Source organism: Eumetopias jubatus, unplaced genomic scaffold, assembly GCF_037043125.1.
Source record: "Eumetopias jubatus isolate StellerSeaLion01/CBP00866 unplaced genomic scaffold, mEumJub1_p1.0 scaffold_3, whole genome shotgun sequence".
In the NCBI taxonomy this organism is placed as follows: domain Eukaryota; kingdom Metazoa; phylum Chordata; class Mammalia; order Carnivora; family Otariidae; genus Eumetopias; species Eumetopias jubatus.
The window spans coordinates 160,665,128-160,687,944 of NW_028274809.1; the positions used below are offsets into that span (position 1 = coordinate 160,665,128).

The 22,817-nt window shown below is 38.1% G+C and overlaps 1 protein-coding gene across 2 annotated transcripts in view; it reads left to right on the forward strand.

The window, feature by feature from the left end:
• PIBF1 (progesterone immunomodulatory binding factor 1) overlaps positions 1-22,813 on the forward strand; it is a 231,209-nt gene extending 208,396 nt beyond the window's left edge. Inside the window, exon 18 of one of the 2 annotated variants that reach the window (XM_088021857.1) lies at positions 22,579-22,813. In XM_088021857.1, the coding sequence (XP_087877983.1) occupies positions 22,579-22,665 (87 nt within the window). In that variant the 3' untranslated portion in view covers positions 22,666-22,813. Of the gene's footprint in view, positions 1-1,448; positions 2,156-22,578 lie in introns of those variants that run through there. The other variant, XM_088021859.1, reaches the window with a different exon arrangement.
• The last annotated feature ends 4 nt before the right edge of the window (positions 22,814-22,817 follow it).

The following is a 22,817-nucleotide window of genomic DNA, read 5'->3' on the forward strand; positions in this document are numbered from 1 at the left end:
CCTCCTTCCTCCTCTTCTAGCTGATCGTAAAACATGAGAATTTTTCAGTTTCTTTTTCCCCTTAAATCTTTTTCCTATTCTGTACTTAATGTCTTGAAAATTTCTACTCCCTGGCTTTAGTTACTATGTGCCAATATTCCCAAATTTTTACCTCTAGGCCAAACTGTTCCTTTTAATTTAACACCTGCTTACTTGACATCTCTACTTGGATGTCCTACTGTGACCTCAAACTTGACATATACAAAAATGAGTTCAAGTTTCTTCTCTAGTCCCTCAGTTTCAATAAATGGTACCACCACCTACTCAGTGACTCCTCTCATGAACCTAGGAATCATTCTAGACCCTTCTTTCATTAACTCCCAAGCATTCGGTCACCAAGCCTTGTTGATCTGCCTCATAAATATTTCCCCTTTTTACAAAAATTTTGATTATGAAAATTTCCAGATATACAAAAGAGCAGAATAAACAGTGGTGGTACAAAGGAGGAGACAGACATGTTCACTGTTTGTGGTAATGGTTTAATGGGTGTTTACATGTGTCAATGTTTATCAAATTGTACATTTTTTTAAAAGATTTTATTTATTTGAGAGAGTGTATGCACAGAGCAAGAGAGAACACAAGCAGGGGGAAGGGACAGAGGGAGAAGCAGACTCCCCATTGAGTGGAGAGCCCGACGCAGGGCTCAATCCCAGGATGCTGGGATCATGACCTGAGCCAAAGGCAGACGCTTAACCGACCAAGCCACCCAGGTGCCCCAAACTGCACATTTTTTAAATGTGCAGTTTATTATATGTCAATTGTAGTTTAATAAAGATGTCTAAAAAGAACAAAGAAGGGCACCTGGGTGGCTCAATCAGTTAAGCATCTGGTTCCACATCAGACTCTTGGTTTTGGCTCAGGTCATGTTCTCATCATCATGGGATCAAGCCCCACAATGGTCTCTGCACTGACCTGAGCATGGAGCCTACTTGGGATTCTCTTTCTCCTCTCCTTCTGCCCTCTCCCCACCACGTGTGAGCTTGCTCTCTCTCTTAAAAAATAAATAAAATTTGTTTTAATTTTATTATTTTTTAGTTTTTTTAAAGGTTTTATTTTTCACTTGACAGAGATAGACACAGCGAGAGAGGGAACACAAGCAGGGGGAATGGGAGAGGGAGAAACAGGCCTCCCGCAGAGCGAGGAGCCCAATGTGGGGCTCGATCCCAGGACCCTGGAATCATGACCTGAGCCGAAGGCAGATGCTCAACAACTGAGCCACCCAGGCGCCCCTTTTTAATTTTAGAAAAAAAGAAAATTAGAAAATCACTACTTAGTAACCCCTGATGAAATAAATGATTCAGGCATCAAACACCAATGACTGCTAAAGCAATGAGATACAAGGATAATAGGGAACTTACTATCAGCCATAACCACCTAAATTTTATTTATTTTTTTTATTTTTTAAGTAGGCTCTACACCCAGCGTGGGGCTCGAACTCACAACCCTGAGATCAAGAGTCATATTCTCTACAGTCTGAGCCAGCCAGGCACCCCCTAAATTTTCTAATCAACCTTAGTATCACTAAAAGTGGGGTGAGCAAAAATTACGTGCCTATTGATGTGATGTAATGTGAAGTAGAAAACACCACCTTTGCAGTATCCTTGGGGAAAAAAATGTAGCCTGAATCAAATCAAGTCTTCAGATCTAACGTCAGTCTACAAGCAAAACAAGAAATAGATCAAGCTGAATGACACCATGAAGAAGGAATTGACTAAATCCAAAATGTAGAACATTCTGGCCATTGGAAATGTCCAATGTTTCTAGGTCTTTCTTATTCGTAGGCTTTTTTGATTGACAGAGCTATGAAATAAGTGTTCTTAAATGGAGGGGGGAAATCATGAGCTCTGATATATTCAATCTAATTTAAGATTTTGTGACGATTTCAACTTCTTTGATTTTATATTTTGTATTTCATTTCCTGTGTGTGAATTTCTGTCAACCTTAGTTTAAGCCCTCGTACCCTCTTCCCTAAGTTATGTCAATAGTCTTCTAACTGTCCTCCATAAATCTACTCATGCCTCTCTCCAAACCATTCTCCACAGAACAATAATCTTTTTCTTTACACTGTGATTTTTTATTTAAAATTTAATCTACAGTTTATATACAGTACTTACAAGTCATGAACTTGAAAACAGAACAAAATGCAATTGAGATATAAGCTAAGAGCACATAATGATACATAATTTAATGAAACATAATGCCATGTTTCAATAAATTTAATTCAAAATTTTTATTTTTTTTAAACTTTTTATTTATTTATTCATGAGAGACAGAGTATTGATTTCTTTAAAGAGATTTATTTATTTGAGAGAGAGCACAGGTGGGGATAAGGGGCAGAGGGAAAGGGAGGAGCAGACTCCCCACTGAGCAGGAAGCCCAAGGTAGGCTCAATCCCAGGACTCCGGGATCATGACCTTAGCCAAAGGCAGATGCCTAACCGACTGAGCCACCCAGGCACCCCTAATTCAAAATTTTTAAATAACCAGATAGATGAGCCTTGTTTTTTACTAAACCCATGTTAAATATTGGTTTCATATGAGATAGAGAATAATTTTATTTTTCATTTAATGCAATCATGACCATTTTAATCATAAAATTGTACATCATTGGCAAATTTTTAAGTTATTGACTATATTGATCATAATTTAAAAAATTTTTTGCAGTAGTTGCCAAAGGTGTTTCACTTGTTGCCTTCATAGACTAGAAGTTCAGAATTATATTTTCTTTCTTTTTTTTTTAAAACCAACAAAATGAGTTTATCTGGAATAGCAGATAAATTGCAATTTAGGACTAGAAAACTATGGTGAACCATAGGCAAGTTCCCAGAATTATCTTAACTTTTTTTTTTTTTAAGTAGTCTCCTCACCCAACGTGGAACCCAACATGGGACTTGAACTCATGACCCCAAGATCAAGATGTGAGCTGAGATGAAGAGTTGGATGCTTAACCAACTGAGCCACTCAGTTACCCCTGGCAATTATCTTAACTGTAAAGACTACCATGGAAGGGGTTAACATCCAATTCTTTTTTAAAGAACATTACACAGCTCAGGGTGCCTGGATGGCTCAGTCAGTTAAGTGTACAACTTGTGATCTCAGTTTAAGTCTTGATCTCAGGGTTATGAGTTCAATCCCCGAGTTGGGCTCCATGCTGGGCATAGAACCTACCTAAAAAAAAACAAAAAACAACTTTTACAATTCAACACACACAAAAAAATTCCAATTAAAAATTGGGCAGAAGACCTGAGTAGACATTTTTCAAAAAAAGACATAAGATGGCCAAAAACACATGAAAAGATGCTCAACATCATTAATCATCAGGAAAATGCAAATCAAAACCACAATGAGATATCACCTCACACCTGTCAGAATGGCTATTGTCAAAAAAAAAAAAAAAAGAAATAACAAGTGTTGAGTAGGTTGTAGAGAAAAGGGGACCCTCGTGCACTTTTGGTGGGAATACAAATTGGTGCAACCACTGTGGAAAACAATATAGAGGCTCCTCAAAAAATTAAAAATAGAAATACCAAAGAATTAATTAAAAAATAGAAATACCATTTGACTCAGTAACTCCACAATGGGGTTTTTACCCCCCCAAAAAAAACAAAAAAATCTGATTCAAAAAGGTATACACACCCCTATGTTTATTGCAGCATTATTTACAATAGCCAAGATATGGAAGCAGCCCAAGTGTCCATTGATAGATGAATGGGTAAAGATGTGGTGTATACATATATAAGGGAATATTACTCAGCCATAGAAAAGAATGAAAGCCTGCTATTTGCAGCAACATGGATGGACCTATTAGGCTAAGTGAAATAAGTCAGAGAAAGGCAAATACCATACGATGTCTCTTACATGTGGAATATAAAACAAAACAAATAAACAGACTTTTAAATACAGAGGACAAACTGGTGGCTGCCAGGGAGGAGGTAGGTTGAGGGCTGGGTAAAATAGGTGAAGGGGATTAAGAGGTATAAACTTCCAGTTATGAAATAAATAAGTCATGAAGATGAAAAGTACAGCAAAGGAAACCTAGTCAATAATATTGTAATAACATCGTATGGTGACAGATGGTGAACATCAAGTAAGATAGAGAACTGTCAAATCACTGTGTCGTACACCTGAAACTAATAGAACATTGTATGTCATACTTCAATAATAAATAAAAATACATTTAAATTAAAAAGACTGCTGTGTTGGCATAACATTATTAAGGTAAATACTTCTAAGTAGATGGATAAAAATATATATTTTATTACCCCCACTCTATAGATGTCAAAACTATTCCTAAATTTAGCCAGTTTTAGTTCTTATACAAGAAGTAGGTCATGCTTCCGTTATGTGGAAGGAGAATATCTGTAGTTTAGAAAAATCTTCATAAATTTCTTTTAAGCACATGTTGATACATTATTTTGTCTTTTGCGCTTTACTTTTATTTTTCTTATTTTATAGTTGAGCACTTCCCAATTCAAACACATAACACTACCTAATACATTCAATTCTGTGACTAATAGTCTCCAAACTGTATGAAGCAGTTTAGAATCTAACATATTGTCCTAAATGGAATGAGGTGGAATAGAATAAAAATGACCATCCTTTTAACCCAGATACAATATAAAGTGTTCCTTTTCTTTTAATAATGGAAATGCTTATGTACTGCTTACTAGGGGGGAAAGTTTTAAGCTCTGATAAATCATCCAATTCCACAGCATGTAGCAGTTGTATTCCTTATTGCTGACAGCTTCATAAAAACTATTAAGTAGTTTCAAGCACAGAAAAAGAGTAAAGGTGTAGATATTGTTTTTAAGTTTCTAAAATGCCCTCTCCTGTGGATAAATGGATTAAGAGCAGAGAAAAAAATTAATTGCAATCTGTCCTTCAAATAATCAAAACAGGGGGCGCTTGGGTGGCTCAGCCAGTTGAGCATCTGCCCTTGGCTCAGGTCATGATCCCAGCATCCTGGGATCGAGTCCCGCATTGGGCTCCCTGCTTGGCAGGGGAGTCCGCTTCTCCCTCTGCCTGCCGCTCCCCCTGTTCGTGCTCTCTCACACTCTGTCAAATAAGTAAATGAAATCTTAACACACACACGAATAATCAAAACATGAACTCCCAAAAATGAAAAGAAATGTTAGAAGTTGATCAAAAACCTTGACTATCAGCTTCGCCCTTTTAGGGAAATGCGTTAAAAACCCTTCAGTTAATTTATCACTACAGTTTCCTTCCATGTAAAGCCAGGGATGGTGGGAAGATTGTTGGTCATGACTTCTAAATATTTGTAAAAACTTGTATTATACTCTTGCTACCATACGATTTATTAAACACTCTAATTTTACTCTATCACCCTGTACTTAGCATGTGCGATGGTAAAACCTCGGCCAGGTCTTCGACATTTTTTTTTTAATTGTAGAAAAAAACGCAAGAGAAGTTTACCCTTTTAATTTTTAAGTGTCTGTTACAGTATGAGTGGTGTGGTCGTGAATGTTTAACAGGCGGCTTCTGGGGGAGGGGGGAAGACCGGAATTTGGTAAGACCCAGATTTCCACGGTGGGCTGCAATAAATATTCCCACGGGGACCAGCATCACACCCCGACAGAGGCGCAGAGACGCGCTCGGTGGGCTGCAAGGCGCGAGCCGACTGATTCCAGCGCCCCTGCTGACGCCCCAAGAGTGCAAAGCCCGCGTGCTTTCAAACTCCTCTTGAGCTACTCCCTACGTTACTCCGTGACCTTTTCACAGTTCCTTATTCTCTCCCAGCTCTTTCATTTCTCAGGGTTTTCACCACATGCTGCTTTGCTTTCTCTGCCCAGAAAACTGCATCCTCCAGTCCCGGGGTGCTCCTCCTCGTGCTTTAGATCTCAGGCTTCCGCTATACACACGCATTACAAGAGACCTCGGGTCATGACACAAAGTGTAGGAGTTTCTTTGTTTTTAGTTCTCAGGGGTTTTTGTTTTTGTTTGGTTGGTTTTTTGGTTTTTCCTTTGTTTTTTTAAATGTAGGTCTTTTTTTTTTTTAAAGATTTTATTTATTCATCTGAGAGAGAGGGAGGACGAACTGGGGAGAGGGGCAGAGGAAAAGGGGGAAGCAGAGTCCCCTCTGAGCGGGGACCCGGATATGGGGCTGGGTCCCAGGACCCCGGGATTACAACTAGAGCAGAAGGCAGATGCTTAACCGACTGAGTCACCCAGGCGCCCCTAAATGTAGTTCTTTAAAAAGAAAAAAAAAAATCTTTCCAAACCATTGCCCTCCACATACTAGGATGGGCATTGACATACAGATTATTTTATAGGTCTCAGATTGCCAGTCCTGACCCCATCGCTGCCATTACTACATCTCCTTAGCTGGGCTAATTTCTCACATCCGTTTACATTCTAGTCCTTCTGTTCTGGGAGCCTGTGAACCCGTGAACCTGCCTTCCAGCAGATTTTGCATATCAGCTCTAATCCAGTAATTGGTGATTTTATAGTTTCACTGGCAGAGGACTACTTTATTCTTATGGGCCACAAAGCTTCACTCCCCATACCAGCCAGCTACACAAGGGGTATTTCATTTATTTCCAATGTTCCTATTGTAACGTGATTTTGTCATGAGACTTCTAATGATCTAACAACCCTCTTAAAAAAGAAGAGTGGAGGGTGCCTAGATGGCTCAGTTTGTTAAGCATCGGACTCATGATCTCTGCTCAGGTCTCCATCTCAGAATTGTGAGCTCAAGCGCCCTGTCAGGCTACACTCTTGGTGTGGGGCCTACTTAAAAAAAAAAAAAGAAGAGTGTACCTCATTTCTTCCCTATATCATTTAAATACAATGGAAATGCGTCCGCCTTCAGCTCAGGTCATGATCGCAGGGTCCTGGAATGGAGTCCCACATCAGGCTCCCTGCTCAGTGGGGAGTCTTCTTCCCTCCCTGCCCCTCCCCAATTAGTGCGCATGCCTCTCTCGAAAAAAAAAAAACTAAAAAATCTTTTTTTTTAAGATTTTATTTATTTGAGAGAGAGAGAATGAGAGATAGAAAGCACGAGAGGGAAGAGGGTCAGAGGGAGAAGCAGACTCCCCGCTGAGCAGGGAGCCCGATGTGGGACTTGATCCCTGGACTCCAGGATCACGACCTGAGCCGAAGGCAGTCGCTTAACCAACTGAGCCACCCAGGCGCCCCAAACTAAAAAATCTTTAAAGAATTTTAAAAACTAAACACAATGGAAGCATAAGTCATTTTAATCATCTTACAAACATTGTCTTCATAGTAATGGGATTTATTTATACCAGTATATATTCCCATTGACATCATTTTCAGGAACGTACTATGAAATACTCCATGGGGCTATTAAGTTTTCTCCTCTCTCTCCTTCCCTTCCTTCCTCCCTCCTTCATCTTGCCTTTTTTTTTTTGCCCTTTCTTTTTCTTAAGAAATTTTTCTTTTTTATTTCCTTTTGTTAATAAATTGGTACCTGAGTAAGAATGAGTCGGTGTTTGTATCTTCTTTGCTCTGTTACTTTGTATCTGGTATTTATTGAATATATGTTTTCTCTATCTAATCATGCTTTATCCTCTGTTTAATAACTATAGAACAATTAAAACATTTATTGAGAATCTAAAATTAAATACCTATCCCCTAAACCTTCAAAGTTCATAACATTTGTAATTCCTTAAACACCATCTGTGAGTGCTTTCATTAGCAAGTGGTTCATGTTATATAGCTGAAATGTCACTAACATTAAAAATTGTGCTCTTAAATGTGTTTAGACATTCTACACTGCTGATGACTTCTCTCTCATTACTCTCCTCACTTCTCTGCAGTACTGCACTCAGAGTCATAAATCTTCTGCCTCTTTTATTCCCAGTTCTTTCCATTTATTTCTGGTACGATCATCTTGATTTGCTATTATTGGTGTGATTGGATCATTATCATTACTGGTTACTAGTACAGTTCCAGGAACATACTGTCTGCTCTGTAAAATGTGAACTCCACTTTTATTTTCTTCTTTCTAGTGTTTTATAAGTTTTAAAAAGCGCTTTTCCCCCAAAAGGCCTTCACCTGGAGCTAGAACAGAGCTATGACCGTAAGGACCTAGAACAAATAATGAAAACATTTATCTCATTCCTATTACCTTTGGTGACTAAAAGATAAGACACTATGTCCATTAGAGCAAACTCGAGGAGGGCAAAAATCTTTAGGGTGGCATATTTACTGCTGGTATCCTCAGAGCGTAGGTCAACACCTTACACGTGAATACTTAATAGAGGATGGTTTTATCAATGAATCTGTGGACAGGCAGGGAAAACAGCCATGTCTTTACTCATGTGGTGCTGAATGCTCACAAACACATATGTATTTCCTTTTTTTTAAGACTTTATTTTTAAGTAATCTCTCTACCCAATGGGTGGCTTGAACTCACAACCCCAAGATCAAGAGTCACATGCTCTGCTAAGCCAGCCAGGTCCCCCAAATATGTATGTATTTTAATTAATTGTAGAATTAACAGTCCAGTTTCCATCTAGTTTGATTAAAGTGTATGCATTGATCAAAATAAATTATATGGCCAAATACCCCACATCTCCACGTGGGTTCCTAAGTCACAGGTTCATTGTGTACCTGTTGTTTCAATAAAGGTGAAATAAAATTTAGCATGTGATTGTTCTAGCAAATATTCATGCAGACAGGTGAATTGAGTGTTTAAGAAAAACCCTGATACTGATTTGTTTTGGTTTTACAGAATCAGGAGGAAGTGGTTTTGGCAGAACTATTCAGATGTTGATATGATTTTCTTTGCTCTTATAAATAGTCTTGCATTTAATTTTTTAAATACAAGGTTTTTTTTTAAAGATTTTATTTATTTATTTATTTATTTATTTGAGAGAGAGAGAGAGAGAGCATGAGAGGGGGGAGGGTCAGAGGGAGAAGCAGACTTCCTGCTGAGCAGGCAGCCCGACGCGGGACTCGATCCCCGGACTCCGGAATCATGACCTGAGCCGCAGGCAGTCGCTTAACCAACTGAGCCACCCAGTTTTTTAATTTACTCAATATGTAGACATATAATTCCTTAAATTCCTATTTTGAAGCTTAGGGTTCAGTCCCTTCCTCCTCACATACATACCTGCCACTCTATATTCCATCTCTGTTTTACTTTAGAGCAATATCGGAAATTCTTATTTATTTTTTTATTTGTTCATAGCCTGTCCCTCCTAAATAGAATATACATACCGTGAAAGCAGACAATCTTATCTGACACTGCTGTATCCCCAGCACCTAGCACAGTGCCAGGCACAGAAAAATTGCCCCTGCAAATTGTGTTGAATGGTAGGAAGAAAGGAAGGAAAGAGGGAACATGGCATTTGCTTTCCAATTTTTTTCCTTCATATTGCATTTTGTTTGGAAAAATGCCTTAGTCCATTTGGGCTGCTATAACAAAATACCATCCACACTGGCTTATAAATACCAGAAATTTATTTTTCTGTTCTGGCGGCTGGGAAGTCCAAGATCGAGGCACCAGGAAATTCAAAGTCTGGTGGAGTCCCACTTCTTGGTTCATGGGTAGCTGTGTGTTGTTGCTGTGTCCTCACCTGCAGAAGGGTTTAGGGAGCTCTCTGGTGTCTCTTTTATAAGGCACTAACCATATACATGAAAGTTTGACCCTCATGACCTAGTCACCTCCCCAAAGCCCCACCTCTAAATACCAAAACACTGGGAATTGGGTTTCAACATAGGAATTTTGGGGAAAACAAAGTCTGTGGCAGAAAAAAAAAAAATTATTAACTAATTGGATACTCTTTCTCCCGTGTTACCCAGAAAAACAAGGTCATTATTCAATCCCTTTATCTTTACATCTTCTTTCTGTCCTGATCTCAAAAGAAGAGGTGTTTCTCCCTTCCAAACTAGCACCATTATACTTGCACTCTTTACTTTATATCGAGGTCCATGGGTAGGCGTGTGAGGGTCCAGAGGAATGCAGAGTACAAAATGCAGAGCGCCAGAGGCAAGATACTGACAAATACCCACATGTGAGGATAGGACAAAGGAAGGGAAAACCCGAAAGGAGAACCTCCTTCATTCTCAGTTACCCCTTGCCATCTGGTTTCTGCCTAAACCACCAAATTAAGACTCTCTTCCCAAAAAGTGCTTACTACACCTCCTATGACTGAATTTCTAAGCTTTTATCTCTCACTACTTCCGTCTAAACCCTCTGCCCCTTGGATAGTCATTCCTCAATATTCAATCATGAGCCTCCTGTTTTGTTTTGTTTTTCTCTGTTCTTCTTTGAGGAAAAAAGTATCACAGAGAAATAAATGTATCTTCCCTTGCCCTCCTGCCACCCCATCTCCATGTCTTTCACAAGGAGGAATTTCCTCAAGGAGTCTTGCCTCTTTCCACCTCCTGATTGGTACGTTTTATTCAAGGGACTGTGCTTGTATCCCTTTCCTCCCCCTTTCCATTTTTTTTTTCCTACAGAAGAACCAGCCTATTCCCGGAACAGTTCCCTGTACCTCTTCTAAGTCACAATCATCACCTTGTGGCTGAACGGGTAAGTCAGACCCAGTAGGGAGAGTGGTAAGGGCTGAAGCCTCACTTGGCCTTCACGTTGAAAGACTTCCTCCAATATAGCATTTAATAATAAGAAAGATGATATTTTAAATCTCTGCCCACCACTTTTGTTTTCCTAACCTATTTGTTCAGACCCTGCCTGGGAAGAAAGAAGCTATTCATTGAGCCCCTCACATCTCCACAACATTAAAGATTTATGTATGTGTGTATTTTATTTTAAGGAAGCTCTCTGCCCAACATGGGGCTTGAACTCCTGACTCTGAGATCAAGAGTCACATGCTCTACCAACTGAGCCAGCCAGGCACCCCAGATTTTTTTATTTTTTAAGGAGATCTGTATATTCATATGTGATACAGTGTGAAATGCCCTTTTTTTATCCTTTCTCCTCCTGAGATACCTTTCTGGTCTCTGTTCAAATGTATAGAACTTGTTTCTCCCAAATCAGTGAAAACTAAGTTTTAATTTGATCATGGGGGCCTGGCTGGCTCAGTCGGTAGAATGTGCAACTCATGATCTTGGGGTCATGAGTTTGAGCCCCACATTGGGCATGGAGCCTACTTTGGAAAAAAAATAATAAAATAGGGGCACCTGGGTGGCTCAGCTGGTTAAGAGTCTGCCTTCAGCTCAGGTCGTGGTCCTGGGGTCCTGGAATCGAGCCCCACATCAGGCTCCCTGTTCAGCGGGGAGTCTGCTTCTTCCTCACGCTCGCCCCTCCCTGCACTTGTGCTCTCTTTCAAATAAATAAATAAATAAAATCTTTAAATAATAACAATGATGATGAAATAAAAAGTAAATAAAATTTAAAAAACAATAAATTTATTTGAAAAGTCTTCATCACTTTGGGAAAAAGGTGTTGGTAAAATCTAAGTTAGTACAACTATATATTTTTTAAACATTCTAAAGGATGATAAGTATTTTTCTGAGAAAATGGACAAAAGGAATGAAACAATTGTTATCACATATGACTTTCAAATTCTGTAGCCTCTATAAATACTTGGAGTCTTCTACTTTCAATCCCACTTTACCAATTGTCCACGGAGTATTTCCTCCTAAATTTATTATTTTTTCATCACCCTACCTATTTTTTAATTCTTTGAAACTTTTTGAATTTACAGAGAAGTTGCAAGAATAATGCAAATAATTCTCATTTATCCCTTACCCAGATTCTCCAAATGTTAACATTTCATCACATTTGCTTTATCCTTCCCCCACCTCTTTTTGTTGGTGGGGGTGTTGCTGTTCTGAACCTTCGAGAATACTTTTGAAGATATGATTTCCTTTCCCTGCCAAATGTTTCAATGAACATCTCCTAAAAACAACATTCTTTCACAGAAGCACAGGATAATTATCAAAATCAGGAAATTAACATTGATACAACACAATTATCTAATCTAAAGACCTTATTCAGATCTCAGCAATTGTCCCAATCATGGCCTTTATGCCAAGAAAATCTCCAATTATTCATTGCATTCACTTGTTCTATCTCTTAAATCTCCTTTAATCTAGAATAGTTCCTCAATCATTCTTTGTCTTTTATGACATTGATGGTTTTTTTCAAAGAGTACATGTCAGTTATTTTATAGACTGTCCTTCAATTGAATCCTAATTTGATTTTATCCCTTGGACATTTTATGAACATTTTCTATGCCCATATTCCAGCTTCCTATTCCAGTGCCACTTCTTCCTAGATGTGTGACCACTTAACCTCCCTGAGCCTTAGTTCCTCATCTTTAAGCTGGGATAATAAAAAATAAATAAATAAAATAAACTGAAAACTGGGATAATTATATGTACCTAATGAGTTACAGAGAGGATTAAAGGAAGTGATATATTTAAGAGGAATTCCTTCTAAACTCATCAAGTTATATACATTAGGTATATACAACTTTTTGTACACCAATCATACTTTGATAAAGTATTTGTTTTTGTTTTTAAGGAATTTACCCAAGGCGCGTCGCAAAGTCATTTGCTTTTCATGTGATTTGATTTCTCAACTCTTTATCACCTGGCCACGAATGCATAGATGCATTCTCATCTGCCCATGGGTCTCTAAAAATGGGGTTCTAGAACTACTTAGAACTCACCTAAATAGTTGTCATCCTCATCAAAGTATTCACTACTATTGAACCTGTAGTCAGTTAAAACCCCTAAGCTTTTTTCTGTGTAACTTTTTTTACTATTACTAGTATTATTAGTCTCTTGATACTACTAGTGCTAGTACTTATTGACCTGACCAACTGAGTGTGTCAGGATCTGCACTGGATACCTCCTTAAGCGGGCCCTTTGTATTATGTAATTCTCCCAACTCATGAGGTAGTTATTATCTGCATTTTTGAGATGGGGAAACAGATTCAAAGTACTTACGTCACAGGACTTACATAAGTGAGAGAGCTGGGATGCAGTCCCAAATTGAATTTTCAGGACATAAGTGAAATCTTTCTGTATTAACTATCATTTTTAATTCTACTCATCACTCTAGCCTGTTGGAACCTTTATGATTCCTGATTTTGCCATCCAGCATATAAGCTTTTCCTCCCAACTGAGATCTTGTGTGACTCCCCTGTTTTCCTCCAAGTCACTGATTAAAATGTTGTTCAAGAGAGAGCCCTGTGATAAATGCTCACATTTCCTTCTAGGTTGAAATAAGTCACTCTTTTGGTACAGTTTTTTCAAATAGCTATAAATAAATCTTGCTGGATTGTGGGCTACTTTACCTATAACCATCTTATCCACAAGAACAACTAAAGATATTTTTTTTCTCCTGCCTCTGGCATCCCCCCTGGCTATGAATCTAATAGCACCTCTGGGAAAGAAAAAATGCTCGTCTTAGTTTGGCCCAACTTGTTTATACTGAAATAATATTGGTCCCTAGTGACTATTCCTTTTCTTCTTACAAATCTTCTCTTTAATGAACCATTCTAGAATTTCGAGAGAGGTGAATCCAAACGAGAGTAGTATCCAAAATTCTGGTCCCTTTCTAACAATGTCATCGAGTTGCTATGTGACCTAGAGAAGGTCACTCTTTTAACCTAGACATTTCCGAAAAGAGAATGAGAACATTAAACCTACCATTTATTATTCTTTAAAGGGATTTATTTGATTTGGGCCACAACTTAATGCAGTAAATATTATCTCTGTCTTACAGATGAAACTAATAAGACTTGAAGAGATTTGCAAACCTACCTAAAGTCGCTCAGGTTATAAATGGGGGAACTGGGAGCTATACTGTCTCAAAGTGGCAGATTGTTGCAAACTCCTTCTGCTGTGATTTATTTTAGGACATTCTGCTGCTACTAACTGTTCATTTGTACCAAATGGTATAGACTAAAAAGTAGATTTACTTGAGCATCTAAGCACCTCCTACCCAACTAAATCAGCAGCACACCAGAAGGCAACAATTCCCAAAGTGTTTTCGAAGGAACACTCAGTCCCTCCAGCAGCCTGAGGATAAAGTAGTTCTGTCAAATGTTTGACATACGTCTCGTACTACAGCCATTCTCTTGGAGATTCAAAAGGTTCTAAGGGGCCCTTTAGAAAAGAACTCCCTTTAACTCTCTTGAACCACAGAGCTAGAGTTTGATGAAAAAGATTTGGCTTAAACTGTCATAAATGTTAGGGTTTTGTTGTTGTTGTTGTTGTTGTTGTCTTTTTAAGTTTTTACTCTTTGGGACTCCAAGGATGTCTATCCAAAGATACAATGAGGTTTCAACATATATTCTTATTTCAACGAATATTCCTCGTCTTTGGGAAGTGTTTTAAGGTTCACCGAAAGCTTCCTCCTGCCTGAGGGATCCTTTGGCCTTCACAACCACCAAGGTTAGGGTTGTGCTGGGATCCTTATTTTTCATTTGCAGAGAAAGGTCTGGAGTTGTTAAGGAAATTCCCTCAATGCTGTACAGCAAGAGAAGAGGCCAAACTCCAATTCAGAATTTCTCACACCAAAGTCAGTACTCTTACACTCCACGAGTATCTTTGTTTCTCTGCCTTTGATCATTTAACGAGCTTGTTGACGTGCTCAAAACAAGCAACTTTGGAAAAATGAACAAGGTGACATTAAAAATGTCAGACGACCTTGACATTATGACAGTTTCAGTCCTCAAAACGGTATTTGGAATTTTTCCCTTATATAAAGTTACTGTTCCTCAGCACGGTCAGCTTGGGGTTTGGAATGGAAAGTGGGGTATAGCCTACTAAATTTGAGCCATGTGGGAAACCCTTGGGATCCTGGAAACAGCAGATTAGCCCACAGCTATCCCTGTTTACATAGTCGATGTGTGTTTGTTCTGTTTGAAGATACTTCAAAAATAACAATTGTAAAAGAGATTACTGCTTTGATCAGAGAATCTGAATCTCTTTTGTTTGACCGTGAATAATTGGTCTTTGTAATGTTAATGCTTCTTTTAAGGAATATCAGATCTGTAAATGCACCTTAATTACAGGCGAGCAGTTTTGGAGGGAATTTGTGACAGCATTTTACTGACGGTCTTTTCTGGTTCCCCTTCAAATCTAATTACAGTAGAAAGATTATTTTAGGCCAAGCAGTAAAAAGCTGTAATTATTAGTGTGTGGATTAATGTTCCCATTGGTCAAAATAGTTATCTTATTGAAGAGCAAGATCTAAATCTTTAAAATGTCCTATTTTTCCTATAAAGCACGGAATAAAAGGTAAAGCCTTAACTGAGATGCACTTGCTAACCTGTTAATCGTAATTCTGGCCACTCAGAAATCTGTTTTCTCCAGTCTCCACCTTTAGACACACCCCGCGGGAATCCACCACTTAATGTTTGATTCCTAAAATGTTTCATTTTAATTTGAAACCAACTAAATAATCCCATCACAGTATAGGAGTGCAGTAGGGAGAGAAGGAAATACTTTTTTTTTAAGTTGTTCCATTTTAATTTTGTTGATGTTGGAAGAAAATACATGTTAATATAGAATGTTAGATGTTGCTGAAGATGTGAGGAAATGGGATTGCTACAGTGCAGATGGGGCGATTTAGTTAGATAGGAGGAAGGATTTCTCAACAGCAGAGTGAAATTTCCTTATGTGGAGGTGGTTTGAAAGTTGCGTATTTTATGAAACGGTGTGAGGCAAAGCCTGCGTGCCAAGCAAGGCCTGGTCTGAGAAGAGAATGTTTCCACTGATTGTACTTGTGATCATACATCGTATTAAATCCCAAAATGGGATTTTCTCCTCACCTGGCTAGGCTGCTCGTGACAGTGAAGCACTTGTACCTGGGGCTAGCTGCTACTTCGAACGTGGAGGATTTTTTTCCGGGATCGCGATAACATTTAAACTTATCATTTAAAAACTATGAATAGAGCCAATCACACCTGTATAGGAGGGCAAATGTCTCTGAGATCTCAGCCATATTAAATTAGCACATTCCAAGTTGTGTGTGTGTGTGTGTGTGTGTGTGTGTGTGTGTGTGTGTTTCCTAATTATGGCAGCAATTAGGTTTGCAGCATTGCATTCATTCCAAGCAGCAGGAATGGGGAACAATAATCTTGTTTACCCGAAGCTGGAGAGAGTACACCTAGCTTTGTTCCCTCCACAGCCTAATCTTAAATGCTTGCTAGGTGCCATCCCACACAATAGAGTGTTACTGGCCCCCCTCAAGGAACCTCCCTCGCCTGGTTAATTCAGTTGTCACTGAAAACCTCTACAAGGTCAAGGAAAAACAGGTAACAGGCCATTTCAAACTTAATAAAGTGGCACATTTTATTTACATTTATTTGGAAGGTAGAGACCTCAAATATAGGAACACTTTTTTTTTTTAATCACTTAATCTATTAAAATTATCAGAGGGAAAATAATGGAACTCCTTTGAATTGTTGTTGACAATTAATGGAATAGGAAGGTGGCTGTTGTAAATGGCTCTCTCTCGCCAGTAATGGGGAAAAGCAAATTATTAAATGGACAAGTTATTTACGTTTGAAAATAAACTGCATCTCACACTGGGAAATTCGGTTATAGGCGATTCTGCATTACAACACGAACAGGTCATTAGTTTTAATTTTCCACAACAAAGATTTTAGGGTAATTTGCTTTCACTGAGTAGTCTCTCTCCTACACACATTATCATTCAGCCCCTCTGTTGTCACCATTAGAGTTCTCCCCCCCACCCCCCGCCCTAATGTGTAAGAAGAATATCCTTGATTTTTCTGAGTGTCTAAATATTATGGCAAAAGTTTTATTGCATTCAGCAAAGACTGAAATGCTAGGTGAGCACAGTGCAAATGTATCACCAGTGTTGTAGGATGTCAAACGTAATCACACTAGGACGGTGTACTACCAGCATTTGACATGTTTTAGTGTTTTAGTGTGCTTAACGTACATAGTGTATTTCTGTACTGTAAAATGTAGGCTACTACAGAGGAAGAACAATAATCAGTTATACATTAACCACAAAAGGTCATTTCTTGTGGCAAATGCAAGGTCTATTGATCAAGTAATATTTGTCAGTAGAAATGAGTCTCATTACTGAATGCAGCTCATGAAGGAAACCATTGTCTAGTAGGACATCAGGATAAGTGCAAACCATCCCTTTGCTTGGGGTGGTTTGAATATCATCAAATGTTTATCTTCATTTTTATAATATAATTTGCTAACTTTTCAGCTAATCAATCCCTGAAGCTGCATTCTTTGGTTAACTCATGATGCTGCCCATTCAAACAATGATTAATAGCCTACTGTTAACTATAAGATAAGAAAAAAATAAAGAAAATGAATGACGTATTCACTTGTGTCACAAAATTGTCTATAAACTAGTTTCCCAGCAGGAGCTGTGGTTTGCTTTCAAACTTAAATAACTTGTCTCTGTAACCTTATCTTCTGGGTACGTCCGGCAAACTTCATTATTATGCAATCGAGCCCATAAATATAGGTAGAAGTTAACTTGAATGGCTAAAACAGAGTTAACCACACACATGTCATTAAAGCTTTATCACCATTTCTGCCATAAACCTCTCCCGTTTCTTTAAGAGATTTACCAAGCTATCATAAAAATGTATTATGGCTCTTTGCAAAACATGAACTCCTGAGAGGTGACTTGCCTCCTTAATTAAACGAATGAGGCTGCAGCTTAGCATCCCATACGAGTGCAACGTATGTGCTGCTAACATGTCAGGACAGCCTATGTAGATCAAATGTCACAGGGCTGACGTGGCACCAAATTCCCCGAAAAGTCACCCAGTAATTCCAATGATGACATATTACTAGAGGCATACAATTAAACACATTTAACCAGTTCACCAAATAAACAAGGAAAAGCATAAAAGGATGCTTTGTGGGGGGAAAAGTGACTATACATGAACAAATATCTGTAATAAGAGAGAGATTTTTCAGGGATATTATCAACCTAAAATAATGAAGCAGGAAAATTGAAAGGATTAGATCTCCTAAATTGACTTAGCAAAAGACTCTAGCAAGCATAATAACTGATGATTCTGCTGGTATCTTTCCAGGAGCCACTTCCAGTAGCATTATATCTTACAGTATATGTACAGTATATTGAGAAACTATACTTAGTTTCATATATATATGTAAATATATACATATATATTTTTTAGATTTTTTTTTAAGTAATTTCTACACCCAACATGGGGCTTGAATTCACAACCCCAAGATCAAGAGTCACATGCTCTTCCAACTGAACCAGCCAGGTGCCCCTCAAATATATATTTTTAAATGGGTAGACACAAGGCCTCTCTTTTTATGGATGACTTCCCTTTAGAAATATGAAATTATTTTAATTACTTCTTACTTTCTATGTTCCTATCATAGAAGCCTAAGGGTCATGCAGTGGAAGATTACTCGACTTGCATCAAGCAACTGAGTTCAAATTCTTCAGGGCCCTTCTCATAGGTCTCTTCCTCCAAGAAGCCTTCCTTGACTAGCTGGCCCAGATAATACTTTATCTTCTGGGTTTTTATAGTATTTTATGGTTAACATTTAATAATGCTTTTGGTCTTTGGATTCCCAGTGCTCATTAGCACAGTTTGTGTCACTCAGTAAATGTTTATTTAATAATGGATTTTTCATTTCTTCTAAATTGAAAGGTTGTTTTTTTTTTAAGATTTTATTTATTTGAGAGGGAAAGAACAAGTGGGAGGAGGGGCAGACTCCCCACAGAGCAGGGAGCTGGATTCGGGACTCCATCCCAGGACCCTGGGATCATGACCTGAGCTGAAGGCAGATGCTTAACCGACTGAGCCACCCAAGCTCCCAAAAATTGTCTTGTTTTGTTTTTGTTTTTTTAGGATAGATAAATCCTTTGGTTCTTTTCAGACCAATAAATTCCATGAATCCGGGCTTATCTCCCTAGTATTAGAACATTCATGAAGGTAGGCTACTTTATGCATGGAATTGCCAGTGCTTAAGAATAACAATATTGATGTCTTAATTACTATCAGGACATAGGTAGCACCTCCCTCACTTCCTGCCATCCATGATCTCCGATCTCTTGCTTCTTCCCAGAAGAAAACTATTGGTAATTTTGTGTTAGCTATTTTATTTTATTTTATTGTTAATTTATTTATTTAATTTATTTTATTTTTAGGTAGGCTTCATGCTCAGCATGGAGCCCAGTGCAGCACTTGAACTCACAACCCTGAGATCAAAACCTGAGCTGAGGTCAAGAGTGTGATGCTTAACTGACTGAGCCACCCAGGCGCCCCATGTTAGCCATTTTAGACAACATATATTTCATATAAATTATTTATGTGAATGGCACCATGAAATAGTATTAACCAGTGACATTTTTAAAAATTGTCATGCCTTTAGAAATCTTTTCATGTCACTACAGATATAGTTACTTTGTTCGTTAAAATTGTTGGATAGGATCCCATGATGTGGATATATTAGAATTTACTTAATCATTTACTTGGTCATTATGTTACTTATTGTTGAATATTTAGATGGTTGCCAATTTTTCATCATTACAAACAATACTTCAGTAAACATTCTGATATGTCTATCTTTGTGCATTTAAGTGATTTTGAGGAATGAATTCCTAAAAGTGGAATTTCAGAGTGTATGAAAATTGAACCTTTTGATAGATGCTCTAGATTTCTGTACAGATAAACATTTTACAAAATCATACGAAGTTATATTTTTACTAACACTATGAGACTTACAGTTTTCCCCCAGTCTCACTGAATCTTTTTCATTTTTGTACATCAGTTGAGCAAAAATGGTATTCCATTGCTGTTTTGATTTGCATTTCTCCCTAGTAGTGAGGTTGAGGCTCTTCTTGTATGTTTGTCAGCCACTTGTATATCTTCTTTTGTGAATTGCTTATTTACCATGCTTGCCTAATTTTCTCTTGGGTTCTCTTTGCCTTATAGATTTTTCAAGATCTCTTTTATGATAGTGGATATTAATCCTTTGTTGCAAACATTTTCTCCCAGATAGTCTCTTACTATTTTGGGTGGTTGGAAGTTGAGGGGTCACTTGTCTTTTAATATTATGGTCACATTGATTTCATGAGACTCTCCACTGTGTTAGACATTCTCCTAGACTGTATTACATAAATTCTTTATATAGCGTGTAGAAACTGGATTTGATTAATCCATGTGCCCGGTGCTCTCACCGGTAGATCCAATTTGTAATTTAAACCCTAAGTGCCATGCCAGTTCTTGCCTGGAATTCCCTCCCCCTTCCTTCTAGCTACTGTTTCAGAGAATCTTGTCTTTTCTTTAAGGGACAATCCAAGAATCAACTTCCACGGTGATCTCTGTGATCTCTTTTTTCCTTGTTTACCATTCATTTGCACATGATGCATTTATCTTGTGTGTGCATCTATTGTAACTTCAACTGGTGGGAAGCTATTGGGAAGCTATTCCACTAAAGGACCTTGCTTTCACCATAACTTCTCATGTTTTACACATGGTAGGAATCTAGTAAATATTTGTTGGTTGCTTTAAAAAAATTTTTTTATAAAGAAATATTGAATCTGCCCTCTACCCCCTATACATACACACTGTGGGGAATTTGCCTATGCATTTCTTCATTTTCTTTGTGTAATTGGTCTTTTGTTACACTTTGTCATTAGGCTACACCTGCTTCTTTTTTTTTATCTTTTTTTTTTAATTTTATTTATTTATTCATGAGAGACAGAGAGAGGGGGAGAGAGAGAGAGAAAGAGAGGCAGAGGGAGAAGCAGGCTCCCAAGGAGCAGGGAGCCCGATGCGGGACTCGATCCCAGGACTCTGGGATCATGACCTGAGCCGAAGGCAGACGCTTAACCATCTGAGCCACCCAGGCACCCGCTACACCTGCTTCTAATGTCTACATTTTAAAACCTCAAAAATAAAGTTGTGAACAATATTAAGGGTCTGATTTTCTCAAAATTCTCTGGTGGCACAAAGAAGAATCTAGTAGTTTTCAAATTTGAAAGACACATCTCTAAAGCCCAACTAATTCCCTGGTATAGGTCTTTATTTCATGCTACAAGAGATCTGTGTTCTGAAACACAATGACAGTGCTCGTTGGGATCTAACATGGGCCCACTAAAGAGGAACCCTGACCTTGCAGCAGTTTTTTGGTCTATTTGTTTGTTTTTCAAAATGAAAAGGCAAAACTGAATCTAAACCACATTAAAATAAGATTGAGATTTCATTGCTTCAACCATTATTAACTCAAAGTCAATCTTTCATTCATACCTTCACTCAATGCTCACCGTGTGTGTGTGTGCACGCATGCGTTCTTCATTCAGTCATACATTTTCTTTTACTGCTCTACTTGGCAGAGACCAGGCTGGGGAAACAAATATGAATGCAACATGGAATATAATAAAAGCAAATTTGATAAGTGCAGTGATGGTGATGGTACCCAGGACATCAGAGGCGTCGTGACAGAGAAATGTTAGGTCCATGAAGGCTGAGGGAAGGGATGTGTTTTAGCTAAAATGGAGTTACTTTGTGGGTTTGTGATGGGTTCGCTTGGATTTAACTCTTAAGACTGCTACAAATACAAGTCTGTGAAAACCAGTCCCAGAAAGTAGGATCTTAACTTTTGAAGTAAATCAAATATTTCCCAAAATTTTATTCTTTTAATTTCAAAATCCTTTCAAAATTACATAAAAAGTTGCAAAAATAAACAAAGAATTGCCATATACCTTTTACCCAGATCACCATTTTGCCACATTTGCTCTGTTTCTCTCTCTCTCTCTCTCTACACACACACACACACACACACACACACACACACACACACACACACACACACATTTGCGGGAGGGGGGGCTTGATTCATTCAACTGTTACAAACATCTTGACCTTTTATCCATAAATATTTAGGATGCATGTTCTAAGAACAAGGATATTCTCTCTCTCTCTTTTTTTAAAGATTTTATTTTAAAGTAATCTCTGCACCCAATGGGGGTCTCATACTTACAACCCCAAGATCAGGAGTTGCATGTTCCACTGACTGAACCAGCCAGGTGCCCCAAAAACATTCTCTTAATAGAGAGTTACATTATAAAGTTTAGAATGTACCATTGTCCATACTCAAATTTTGCTAATTTCCCCAAGAATGTTCATTACAAACAATGCTGCAATAAACATTCTGGTAAGTCTGTCTTTGTGCACATTTAAGTGATTTTGAGAAATAAATTCCTAAAAATGGAATTTCAAAGTGTATGAAAGTTTTACTTACAGTCCACACTGAAATTTTGCTAATTTACAGTCCATAGTCAAATTTTGCTAATTACCCCAATAATGTTCCCTATAACAATCTCCCCCACCACATCTGTTTCAAACAGATCAAGATCAATTTGATCTTTCATGATATTTACATTTTTGAAGAGTACAGTAGGGTGGGTTTGTAGAAAGTTCCTGAATATGAATTTGTCTGATCTTTCCTCCTGGTTGAATTCAGGGTATGAATTTTTGGTAGGAATGCAAGATAAGTAATGTTTCATCCTTCTCAATTCATCACATCAGGAAGGACATGAAGTCAGTTTGTCCCATTAATGATGATGTTATTTTTTTTTTTTTAGGTAACCTCTACCCCCAATGTGGGACTTGAACTCACTACTGTGATATTAGGAGTCTCATGCTCTACTGAGCTAGCCAGAAACCCCTGATGATATTAATTTTGATCATTTGCTTAAGGTAGTATCTGTCAAGTTTTTCTACTGGTAAGTTACCATTTTTCCCATGAGGTAATTAATACCTCATCTATGGGGAAATACTTTATGACTATGTAAGTATCTTATTGCTCATCAGAATTTCACCC